Source organism: Betta splendens, chromosome 15, assembly GCF_900634795.4.
Source record: "Betta splendens chromosome 15, fBetSpl5.4, whole genome shotgun sequence".
Classification (NCBI taxonomy): Eukaryota; Metazoa; Chordata; class Actinopteri; order Anabantiformes; family Osphronemidae; genus Betta; species Betta splendens.
This window is the reverse complement of record NC_040895.2, coordinates 4,748,844-4,762,146: the sequence shown is the minus strand read 5'-3', so window position 1 is coordinate 4,762,146 and position 13,303 is coordinate 4,748,844. Positions and strand designations below refer to the sequence as shown.

General features: G+C 42.4%; 1 protein-coding gene across 1 annotated transcript in view; it reads right to left on the bottom strand.

The window, feature by feature from the left end:
* b3gat2 (beta-1,3-glucuronyltransferase 2 (glucuronosyltransferase S)) overlaps positions 1 to 10,322 on the bottom strand; it is a 32,592-nt gene extending 22,270 nt beyond the window's left edge. Inside the window, exon 1 of the mRNA XM_029175104.3 lies at positions 9,278 to 10,322. Within this exon, the coding sequence (XP_029030937.1) occupies positions 9,278 to 9,805 (528 nt within the window). The 5' untranslated portion in view covers positions 9,806 to 10,322. The remainder of the gene's footprint in view (positions 1 to 9,277) is intronic.
* Positions 10,323 to 13,303: the final 2,981 nt, after the last annotated feature.

The window sequence follows — 13,303 nt, the reverse complement described above, 5'->3', positions numbered from 1 at the left end:
AAGCCAGAAACCACAGAGCTGACCCTTCTGATTAGCTTTGTCATCATGAACAAGTGCTACAGCTTGCCCCCATGGGGACTGAACTGGGAGAAGAGAGTACTGGGGGTTGCTTTGACAGCACACAGTGGGACTTTGAAAAGTATTTTTTGTGGGTGAGAGCTGGTGAGAACTCCCTCAGGACAGTTAAAGGTTTGTTTTAATGTAAATACAGTTTTGTTTAGTTTATTGGAAATTAAATTTAAAAAAGAAATTAAAAAAGTCATGTAAATATAAAACTACAGAAATAATGATTGGGCCATAGAATTTTGCTGAATAGACAGGGTTAAAACCTAAATTGCTCTTTAGGGCAACTCGGCCTTGTAATCTATGTGTATATTTTATATATTACTGTATATATTTAAAAATGTTGTATATTAAAAAAATGCAAATCACTGCAGATCTCCTAACACCTTGCTGTTTCCTCCAGTCCCCTTCATTTTGGGGGAGGAAGCTGCTGCTCAGTCTAAATTTGATTGACAGCAACCTCTAAATCCCCCCCTCTAGGTTGTACCAGTGGCCTGGAGCAGTTGGGCTGTTGATCCCACCACAAAGCTGCTGGGTGGAAGGTTGCAGTCCAGCAGGTTTAGCTGCACCAGAGAACAGTTAGCTTAATGCTGAGCACCTTCCTGACAGCTGTGGACCGTCATCTTATCTTAGAGTAATTTGTGTGATCTGTGATGGCAGCATTCCCTTGCCTGGATCAGCCTGCATTTCCCATCCCTGTCCAGTATTACACACAGCCAATAATGACTTGTAGACTCAGAAGTTTACTTATTTGTAATTTCAGTTGTTTATTTTCATTAGACCTCAGGGTGTAAATGCACCTCTCTGCCCAGTATCAGTCTGTTACAACATCCCACAGTCTGTACTCACCAAATGTAGGCGGTATATTAATATTTATTAATTAATATTTTAATTATTAATATTTATTTGATTGAAGCCGTAGAAGCAGTGCACATTGTAAATACTATTTTTAAAGGACCAAAACGACCTTGGGTAATGCTTAAGAATGAAGAGACACTATCATAGAAAATATTTAACATATAATTATTTATTGTTCCCTTAAAATGCCTAAGCAGATGGTTTGCTATGGGTAGTAGTAGTAGTAGTGCTTCCTGGTTTCTCTGTACCTGCCCCAGCAATGGTCAGACTGGGAGGGGGCGGAGCGCAACTGAACGAATCGCCATTGCATACACCTACAGCACTAATATTCAATGGCCAGGCGACCTGCTCTGGATTGTTCACAAGACAGTGAGTTCTATAGTGTTAGAGCAGTCTGATATTTAAAGTTACTTGTATGATACAGACAAAGCTGTCACAGCCGCAGGTCAGCGCAGAGACATGATGCATCTTTGCTACGGGTGCCGGTTCCGCACGGGCGTAACTCGTGGGCGTTCTACTCTGGCTCATACAACTAACCCCAAATAACAGACTGTGCTGAAGAACTCACTGTTTAAATAATCTACAGCGGGACCTCCGCCCATTAAATATTAGTGCTGTAAGGGTATGCGAGGAAAACAATGGCGGACAGAGCAGTATCAGCCCAGCAGGCTGGCACCGCCCCCTCTCAGCCAGACCAATGCTGGGGCAGGTACAGAGGAAACCAGGAAGCACTAGTTGTAGTCTGTGAACCTGAGGCAAAAAGTCTTCTAACATGGTTCAGAAGACTTTTTCTAGAAGCATAAATGATAATTTCTCTACATAGATAAAATAGAGAATTCAGAATGTCCCTTCATTCTTAAATACTTCCTGAAATCAATTTGGTCAACCCCCATTGAAAATCGGTGAAGTTTTCCTTTAAATAGATCTTATGTTGTGGCTAAAAAGACTAACAAATCTTAGGTAGGTATGTTTAGATATTTGGAATTATTTTCTTGGGTCGATTGTTAAACACACCTGTTTCTCTCACGTTTGTCTGCTTATGCAACACGAGAATTGCTTCTCATAATGATAGATTCACAGCGTGTCTGTTTGTAAATAAGCATTTATTGGAGTCTGTTGTTATGTCTGATATTACTGTTTATTGATTTTTGACTCTCAAGTAATTACATTTATGATGTGAGTCCATTTTAGTGCCTCTGAGTAGAGAGATTAGCGATAGATTTCAAACGCAGGAGCAAACATATTGGAGGAGAGTCAGTCATTGCATTAACAGTTCAATGTGCTTCTGAGACCCTCGGTTCAGTTCAAGCCCCTGTGTTGAGAGCTACCAGCAGACGCTATGATGCATTAAAAAAGCTCCTGTCTCATTATCAATATAGATAACTTCACCAGAGGGCAGGCGCTGCACTACGATAACAAGTCATCCATCTTTCCCCACATGTGAAATATAATTTCAGATGCAGCCGAGTGCTGTGAGCAACCTGCGAGACCTGGCGAAATACAGCAGCGGCAGCTTACTCTGGTGTTTACAAGTAAACAAAAGAAAAGCTGGGAGTGTAAAATATGATGCTGAGAGGAATCACATTTCATTTGACTCGCAGCCATGACCCTCTGTTCGGGAGCGTGGCGACTCGCCCGGGTAATCAACTCTGACTTCCTTCCCCGCAAACAAATAGGTGAGAAGTGAATTGTGTGTACACACAAAAGCGACTATTAATGATGGGGTATATGAAATCCATTACGGATGTTCTTGCTTCCTGCCTCCTGCCCTGGGGAAAGACTCGTCATTGTGCTGTTTGCGCACCGGTACCAGTGGTAGCGTGGCTGGGCTGAGTGCGATTTTAATCAAGTGTTTTTTTAATCCGTGTGTTATTAATATGCATGGCAAGAGGCAATCAAAGAAAGGGAGGAGACAGAAACGAGCTGGGAGAAAATGAATGAATCAAATTAGAGAGAGAGGTGAGATGAGACTGTGAGCGGTCCTAAAGAGAATAAACATGTTTACGGGATGACAGCAGTTTCCTGCGTGTGTGTGGTAAATGGCCAACCAAGCGAACCATCAGAATATACTGTTTCCCCTAGGATCATGGCTTTGGGGGGAGTAGGGGGGGTGCGGCAAAACACTAACGCAAACACTTCATAGTGTTTATGTTTTTTTAAATACAGTATAACAATATATTATAACGTCTGAATGATTACTGTACAGTAACTTAACACCTATACACTGAACTAAACACTAACCATCAGATTTATTTTTAAAATCTATAAAAAAAAGGTTAAAAATTGCCCTCTGCCAGGGGTCAGAACCTGTCATTGGGTGGTGGCTAGACTTTTGCTGCTTGTCAGGGGCAGGACATGCAGCACGTGGGCTCTTTTCTCTACTTTGACTTGGAGTAGTAAAGCTACACCGGCTGCTACTGTACAACTGTACAACAAGTGTTGTCATCTTCACCAACCTGGCAGCATTTAAAAAAAAAAAAAAAAAATATATATATATATATATATAATATATATATATATATATATATATTATATATATATATATATTTTTTTTTTTTTTTTGGCTGATGCGACATATTCTTGTTTCTGCTGGTAGGTGTGCGCACACTCGTGTCTGTGGGTGCGCTTATCAGGATGGAACTCCACCGTGCGTGATATGGAGAAAAATTGTTAACGCACAAATGTGGAGACAGAAATTACATTAATTAAATTAAATTACATTGCATAAATAACATAAGGCTATTCAGTTAAATAAAAGAAAAAACACAGACCTGTTATATAGGGAAAAGATTATCTTAAATTACTTATGTTGTTATTCCATGAAAATAAAATAAAATTACCTTGACATTCAAGTGGGGTGGGGAGGAAACACTGGCATAATGGTAGGGGAAACACTGGAATGTTTCCTCCCAGCAGGTGCTATATCACTCATTACAGCAGCTCACTGGTCGTAGTGGGGTTTAGTGTAAGAACTGGCAGCAGGCATAAGAGCTGCGCAAAATACACCACCTCAACTCATAAGTATGGTCATTAGGCATCCTGGCAAACTGCAGCATGGCACAGACGGGGCAGCTTCCTGAATCATTACGCATTTATGTATCTGGTTTATGTGTTGTGAACCTTTAACAAACGAGTCTGGCTAAGATCTCTGCGGAAAAATGGGATAGAGGCCTGTAGTGAAGAAACCTGTACACAAACATGTCATCTAAGCCTGTGACACCAGTGTTTTGGAGGCGTATTACAAGCCTGTATGTGAACAATGATGATGTTCAATAATAAACCCAACTAGGGCTGCAACAACGAATCGACGAATCGATAATAATTGATGACGGATACTATCAATAATGATCTGCTGTTATTGATTAGTCGGGCTGCTGAGCATTAAATATTAAACAAAGACAACGTTAACCTGCAAGTTCACGTTATCCATCATGTGAAGACTCTTCTGCCGCTGTGTTAAAAGTTACTTAATCTATTCTGCCGTGAGCGTCAGCTGGCTGCGCAATCATCTCATCAGCTACATACAGTAGTGATGAATGGTGCCACCACAGAACAGCACAACTTAAACGGTACAGACACTAAATGTAACAGCAGCATTAAAATATGACGACATGCTTTATAGTGGTTGTCACTGTTGCCTCACAGCCAGAAGGAGCTCAGGAGTCTCTGTGGCATTTACATGTTCTCTTTGGTCTTCGTGGGTTTTCTCCCACCATCAGGTTGACTGGAGCTGCTGCAGATCTACACGTTGGAACAAAATCGATTATCAAAATAATTGTTAGTTGCAGCCCAAATCCCAACCACATAGCGGTGAACAAGAAAGTTTGGGGGAAATAAATCTGTGGGAATGAGCAGAAAGCTGATGCAGGACGCCTGCATTACATGTACATTGCCCTTAAAAGCCTTGAACCTTTCTGTCACCTCAATCTCTGGCCCATTCTTATCCTCCCAACCGTCCTCCACCACTGACAGTTGGTGGTTATTCTCCTTTCTGCTCAGATTCCCTGACATTTCACCCCACACACCCACCACTGCAGCGACATGTCTCAGAGTAACACCTCGACTCAGGGCATTTGCCACAGTACCTTCTCCCAAAAATAGTGACTGTGACTGCAGCAAACCTGTCAGGGGCGGTGTAGTTCAACTATTCAAAAAAGGTGTGACGAAAGTCTTCCCTGGCTGGCAGGCTGCTGCAGCTGAATCAAACAGCTCTGCCTTGCTGCAGTCAGCTGAAAACCTGCCATCTCCACAGTCAGCTTTTCAGGAAAGCCGGGGCGGAGGCCAAACTTCATTTTCCTGATTGTGTGTTATGCAGCTAAGATTCAATGAGCTCCACCGCAAACGCAGTTAGAGTCCCAGCAATGGACTGAACACGTGGAACATTTATAATGAACAAACAGGAATCTTGAATCGGCCCTGGTGCCTTTCTGTGTGGAGTTTGCACGTTCTCCCTGTGTTTGCGTGGGTTCTCTCCGGGTTCTCCGGCTTCCTCCCACAGTCCAAAGACGTGCATTAGGTTGATTGGACTCTCTCCATTGCCCGTAGGTGTGAGTGTATGTGTGAATGGTTGTCTGTCTATGTGTTGCCCTGTGATGGACTGGCGACCTGTCCAGGGTGTACCCTGCCTCTCGCCCATAGTCAGCTGGGTTAGGCTCCAGCACCCCCGTGACCCCGCATTAGGGAATAAGCGGTTTAGAAGATGGATGGATGGATGGAATCTTGAATGTTCAGTCAGGTTGACAGTACTCTGCTTAACATACATTTGACCAGTACTGAAACAATTAGATCAAAGCAAGTTTAACCTTTTGGGGTTAAAGTTGGCCATTAGCGCAGCAGCTACAGTATTGTGTGATTATCTCAACATTATCTCAGCATATGCTTATGTTCAGTGGAAAGATACTATCCTTCACCATTGCTCTGCCTATCACTTACAGACCTGAGTTACAGTATCAGTTCCTGTTTTACTGTATCCCAGATATGACGTTGCTCAGTGCAAAAGTGCCAAAGAGCAGCCTTCACTTCCCAGACTTCGCAGATACAAGATAGATAGATAGATAGATAGATAGACAGACAGACAGACAGACAGACAGACAGACAGACAGACAGACAGACAGACAGACAGACAGACAGACAGACAGACAGACAGACAGACATATAGATAGATTGATTGATATTATCACACTAATTCACACACAGAAAGGCACCAGGGCCGATTCAAGATTCCTGTTTGTTCATTAGTAAGTAAGAGATTTTTTAAAAATTTTGTTTGGTAAATGAATCCTTCACAGCTGGTGTTTTTACATTACTTCTCTGTGTTTCCCTGACGTGTTACACATTTCACACTAAAAAGCTTCAACTTTGAACGATACTAAATGTGCATGCGTGCGTGCGTGCGTGCGTGCGTGCGTGCGTGCGTGCGTGCGTGAGCAGCGTTGCATTTCCTGACACTCCACTGGCTGCTTGGAGGCGACTCAGCTGGAACATGTCGCATGCATAATAAACCGAGCCAACGTGACACCTCACTAATGTGTGGAAATTGAGAATACACCCCTTAACTCCTATTACTTAATGCCTTTCCACCCGACTTCTTCCTCACACTGCAGGGAGGTTTGTTAAATATTGGCTTGGTGCTACTGTGTTTTTCAGGAGGTGGTATCCAGGTCCAACACACGTTACTGGTAGTTTGTAGCTAAGTAGAAGTACTGTGCTGTAGTGCCTGGGCTGTACTCCATTATAACAGCCCTCCCCAGCACCTTTACATAATGGCAGCAGAACGATGTTTAGATCCAAAATAGTTTTCAATCCATGATGTGTAGTGAATACTTCCAGACAGTCTTGGTTAGATTGAACCAATGCTCAAGAAGAATAATGTAGAATGTGATGTAATGTAGAGACTTTTGATTACTGTGTCCAGTATTTTTTTTAATCAACAACAAATAACTGATCAGTTTGATGGAACAGAGACAGTTAAAGCCTCTAGAAACTAACTGGGAGCCTGCAGCATCAGCCAATGAGCTGCACGTGGGAACACTGACGTCAGACAGATCAGAGGTTTCCCTCCTGTGTGAAAACACTCACTATGGATTACTTTGGGACATATTATAGGGTTATGGGAAAATAATATTTTGCTGCCTACAGTAACTGTTACCTCACGCGTTTCAGTGATAGAAGGGTTTGTAACATGGAGCTGCCACCCACCATAAACACAGCCACCGCAGCCCGTGAGGCGCTCACAGACAGTTCCTGCAGGTTATTACAGTCGTGTGACAGCCTATTATCGCTCTATGACAGGCCATTACCTGCACAGAGGAGCTGGGTAATGAAATAGGGAAGAAGACAGACAAGAGACGGTGTGGTATCAACAAATCCAACTGATGCAGTGCCACAGGCGCAGAGAGTAAACTCTGACCACTGGGTTCACCGCACTGATGAGCGTCACTCAGTAATTCACGTAAACGATTGCATACATTATAAAAACACAAATGATTATTATTCATTTTCAATAATGACAAAATCTTTAGGAAATTGAGAGGAGAACTTTGATACAAACTGTAAAATAATTAGGAAAGCATAACCATATGCTGAGGATGGAAGCAATGTTTGCAGCTGCAGACCTCATTTTTTTATATCACTTCTCTTCGTCACACATCTCAGAAAACCAGAAGAACAGCTCTTACAAGTCCAAGGACGACAGCCTGGTGTACATTAAAGGTGCCCCTAGTTTACAGTATCCTGCCGTTTGAACAAAAAATGTGTAAATAAAAATGTCTATAAAAACTTTTTAAAGATTTGGGATTTTTGAAGCTGAGTTTAAAACCAACTTTACTTTAAGTTTAATTTCAGTTCTATTTTCTTGTGAAAGTAGCCAATTTCAGCACAGTCTTGCAGTTTAGACATTTTATTTCTTTCAAGCAAATTACAGCAATTTCAGTTTTTTTAAGTACCACTACAGTATATTTGAATGGCAGTAATCAGAGCAAGCAATCAGCAATCAGAGCAGCATTCTTTCTGAGTGTTTGTGCATTGCGAGGAGGAAGAGGATTGTTTTGTTGCCCCTAGTGCTGCTGCCGCTGCTGTTGACGCGTCTCTCTTCAATACCTGCAAGTCTGCAGCACAGAGGAGGTGAAGTGTGGTGACATAAGAAGATCTGCAGATGACAGCGAGTCGATATGTTTAGAACAGCACTTGCTGCATTTGACTGAAGGCTGGAATGACTTGAATATAACCATATAGTATTTCATTCCATTTAGCTGAGACTTCAGTCTAGTTGTGGATCTAGAATCTGGCACACACACAATCCCCTATTGCTGGCAGGTAGATTGGTAAAATTAATATTTGAAGGAGTGGATGACCTGATGCACGACAATGTGGGGGTATCAACCAAGCACCCCTCTGTCGCATTCTTTCTCTATCACAGGAAGCTGTGGCTCTTCATCTGTTTTGTCTCACTCATTTCAGACACTCTCCCTGATATACTCTGTAGCACCATATTTCACCAGTTATTAAGCTACATATTAGTTTAACAACCGCCTTTATCGCGATCTGAAATGTTCCTTCAGGGTGTTTGTCAGGGTTGTGAGGACCCGATCAACATGATTAAAATACACTCAGAAATAGGGGGAGCATACTGTACCACTTTAGCTCCACTCGGCTGATGTTGTGAATAAATGTGCGAAAGCCTCAAATGGCTTTAAATGAATAAGTGGGTTGCATTTAATATTCAGAATAATAGGAGGTTTACCAGGTTTTTATGTGAGTGCATCGAGAATTACAGGTCAGTGTGAGCTTGAACCCTCTGCCTTCATCACCGAAGCACCAAATAAATATACATTTTAGGAGAATATCTGCCTTCAATGCACTTTGGCACCGACGGCACAGGTTTCTGGAGCTCGACCAGGAAAATGAAGCATCATTCTGCCAAGCAATATTCCCCCATACAGTTCCAACATTTACTTCTCATTTATACAGAAAAAAGACAGTGCAGCAACGAAACTGCTGTTTGTGCACTTTATGTCTGTAAAAATGAATTGGCCAAAATAAATCATCTTTGAAAGTGGCACCAAGGCTGAAAAGAGGCAGAAGACAACAACAACAAGTGTGTTGGTCTGCATGTGATCTTTGCAGCTGATTAAAGATAATAAGAAGCTGTGGGAATAAAATCCAGAAATCTTATTCCCACAGCCTTAATTGATAAATGATTGCTTTCATATATTGGCTCTTCAACCCAAAAGGAGTTTAATTCCAACTGCACTACTGAAACATGCTGAACCATTTCTAACAGGTCTGTCTCCAAAATACTGAGGATTAACAGACATTCAATTGTGCATTTCTCAACTACCCCTCAGTGTTTCGTTACCTCTTCGAACAGCTCCAGGCTGTACGTGTTGTCGTCATCCGCGAAGAAAATCACCCCGGCGTCCCGCTTGCTCCGGTGCTGCCGGAGCCACGCGAGGGCCACATTCCGCTGCTCCGTGGCGCGTGGCATGCCGGCGCGCTTGAACCTGCGGGGAGTGAACACGTGCAGGTGCGTGTACGGCACGCCGCACCTGGCCAGGAAGCGCGCCACCAGCTCCGTGCGCGCAGTGGAGTCCTCCACTATGATCCAGTGGAAGCGGGGCACCTGACGGAAGGCGTGAGACAGGCGCGTGAGCTCCGCTTTCTGCACCGGACGGGTGTAAGTCGGAGTGATGGCGTAGATAAACGGCAGGGCGGATTGATTCTGCGCGCCTCCGCCCGCCCCGGTCCGGGCCGCCCGCTGCGCCCTGGTGGTCCGGACGGCCGCCGGAACCCGGATCGTCCTCTTAGTGTCGATATCGATCATGATGATAACAATGAGGACCCAGGGCAGCAAGATGAAGAAGCGGCTGAAAAACACCGATTTCATGGCGAAGCTGAAGTTACCGTGCGCCCTGTCATTCACTCACTCCATCACAACGGAGAGGCGCCGACAAACAGCAACTCGAACAATGGCCTTCTTTAAAACCAGTGTTGCTGTTTTTCCACACTCAGACAACGAAAAACTGCATTTCGGTGTATTTCAAACTATGCGAAGAGGAAAAGCGTTCGCTGCGCCCCCCGTCCCGGTGGGACCGTCTCCGCGGAGTCCCTCTCGTCCTCCTCCTGCCTCGCTCTCCTCGGATTGGACTTGATTGCTTCTTTGTAGTCCTTCCCTCCTCCGAGCTCACTCAGCCCCGCGAGCAACGTTAAATCCCCATGTTCGGTTGTCCTTCAAAGCGCTTTACCGAGTGGAAAAAGAGCAAGCCGGCGCGGCTCCCCTGCAGCCAGCGGACAGTGATAACCCACCGACGTGCGCTACCGAAGAGCATCACTCGGCGAGAACGGAGTGGCGCTCTGAGTGTGAGGATAATAAGGCAGGAGGGGAGGAGCAGGTGCAGAGCAGCAGAGGAGGGGAGACGGGATTGAGGAGCGAGCCTGGGGAGGGAGGGAGGTAGGGAGGGAGAGAGAGAGCGTGTGTGCGACAGTGAGAGGTGGGGGTTGTGCTTGTTGTGCTGTTCGCGTCAGCGTGCGCTGAGAATAAACCAGATGAGTGTGAAGCAGAAAGACCGTAGCGTAGCGCGATGCGTTGGTCAAATATGAATTTAAAAAAATAAAAGATATATTAGGAGTTGAAATGCGCAATTTGGAGATATGGATACTTCATATGTATGACTTTTTATATATGTATGATCCCATTTTATCTTTTAGCCTCACCAGTTATTTTTTTCTGAAGTTGTGCAGTAAAACAAACAAACAATTATAACGTAAACAGAAATAAAACTGGTTGAAACTAAGAGGTTTTCACATTAAAATATTAGCTCATTTTGAATTTGATGCAACGCATCAAGCTGGAACAGCGTGGCTTCTTTGGACGGTTTACAGTCACCTATTTTTTAACTGTTCCTGAACCAAGTATATATATACTTATGTCTACAATGTTTCAAGTAATTATGTGTGTTGGGTCTGAAAATACCACAACAGCACTGATACACACAGAGACGAGAACAATAAAGCACAACTGAGAGCCAACCAGTTTTTACTTGGCCAAGGGGTGCTCGCCTGAGATCTTAGCATTGTAAGCGCTTAACTCAGAGACCACCAACTCCAATGAACTTCCCCAAAGCACAACACTTTTGACACTTGTTCAACATCACATCATTGGTGCACTTGTTAACATGCGGAAACAACCAAGTAGTCATAGCAATACTAACCTCTTGTGGTTTTTAACACCTACGCCTGAATAGGAGCACAAAGCAAAGTGTGACAAAATTGTTCTTCGTATATGAAAATACTTGTGTAAGAACTTAAGCATGTTGTTAGACGTCTGTGCAACTGTCAATGTAGTTATAAGTCACAGCAAATGCAAACCATAAATGGTAAATGTAAAAAGGTATATGATACATAAAAAGGTAAATGAATAAACAACAAAGATTAATGAGATGAATAATAGATGAAAATATATTTCTCCAACATCCCCCCCTGTTTGTCATTACAAGGACAATTAAACATCAGTATCACATCTCTCTGAATCAGTTTTCAATGTGAACGTCAAAACATTGTATCAACCTTGTAAGATCTTTTGTAAAACCTTTAAAGTCTAGAATCGAATTCAAAGTCGAAGTTGAGTTCAGTCATAGCAGTTGAATTACATCCTGTCTGAGACAACTGAAGAGACCATGGCTCTCAGGCATGGAATGCAGCAATTCATGAAAAGGAAGAAAAGGGAGAACATGCCAATCATTAGTGCAACAACCATCAACAATGTATGCCACCATTCTCCTGAAAGGAGCCACTTGTTAACATGTGGAAACAACCAAGTAGTCATAGCAATACTAACCTCTTGTGGTTTTGAACACCTACGCCTGAATAGGAGCACAAAGCGTGCTCCTATCACACAACAAAGTGTGACAAAATTGTTCTTCGTATATGACAATACTTGTGTAAGAACTTAAGCATGTGGTTAGATGTAATGCGAACCATAAATGGTAAATGTAAAAAGGTACAGTATATGATACATAAAAAGATAAATGAAGAAACAACAACCATAAATGAGATGAATAATAGATGAAAATATATTTTCTCCAACAATATGGCAGTAATATCTTTGGGTTTTGAGGAAAACATGTTTGTGCATTTCACATAGTTTTATAACAAATTATCTTGCTTTGATTAAAAGTGCTGGGGTTCAGACCTTAGACTATAGGACAATTGCAAAATAAACCTTGAGTCAAGAAATATTTGAACGATCACTTTAAGTCACTTCATCCTTTACTATATATTACATTTGACTATAGTATTTGAACAATTTACAGAAACCACAGTGAAGCTCTCAGTCAAGTTGAATCTGTACAGATCAAACACACATCACTGGTCTTCCGTGGCTCCATTTAAAGATCCTTGGAAAAGCTCAGTGCTTCCTGGCTTACTAGTGTTCTCCACTTAAGCCGAGGAGCTAATCATTGATGATTAATTATGCACACAACACAGATGAGCAGAGCTGTTGGGAGGTAAGAGAAGATAAATCACTGAGCCACACTTATAGAGTCAGCTCACACCAAACTAACTGCAGCCAAACAAGCTCATGATTGTGCAGGATAAAAGCACCTTTGATTGTTTGGATTAGACATCAGCATAGAAAGTAGACATACTGTAATCTAATTTATTCTCATGCTCAGTGATTTGTCCATAATAAAGGCATCCGAACTACAGGTACTGTAGAGGATTCCTGTATGTTGTTAAGAACTGGGATTGTCCGAAACAACATCCCGAGGGGAGCTGTGCAACTAAAGGGAAGGTTGGATCACTACAAGAGAAGAATCTGTGTTGTATTAGGTGTTGGTGTATGTTACCAAGGTAAACGTTTTGTACAACAAACATACAAAACACCTCAAAGGGATTAGATAGGTTTGTATCCTTGTGAACTGATGCATTTATCTATGTTCCTTCATTTGTTTCAGATGAACTGTGATTGTAGAATCATCAATACAGAGAAATGTGTGTTGGAAAATACTCATCTCATCTGTCTGGCAGCATTCAGAAGTGATTTTGAACCTACCCACCTACAGTAGCCAAATTCAATCTTCCCAACAATAACCCCTTGTATATCAAATATAGTCTAATCTGAACTAGTTTTATCAACCCCATATCTTGGAACAGATGTTCCCATACAACTATATTGCAAGTGTGATTACATACATGTACAGTATTTGGAATGAACATAATCTGATTTAAATGTTGTAATTTTCGTGTTTACTCTCTAAGGCAAAAGAGACCAGCTTAGTTACAGTAGTTCCAAGCAATGAAAGCATCTTGGTATAGGAAGAATGTTTTTGTATTCAAAATGTTAGAAAGAATTTAGATACTATATGGGAGTGAACTGTTTTTT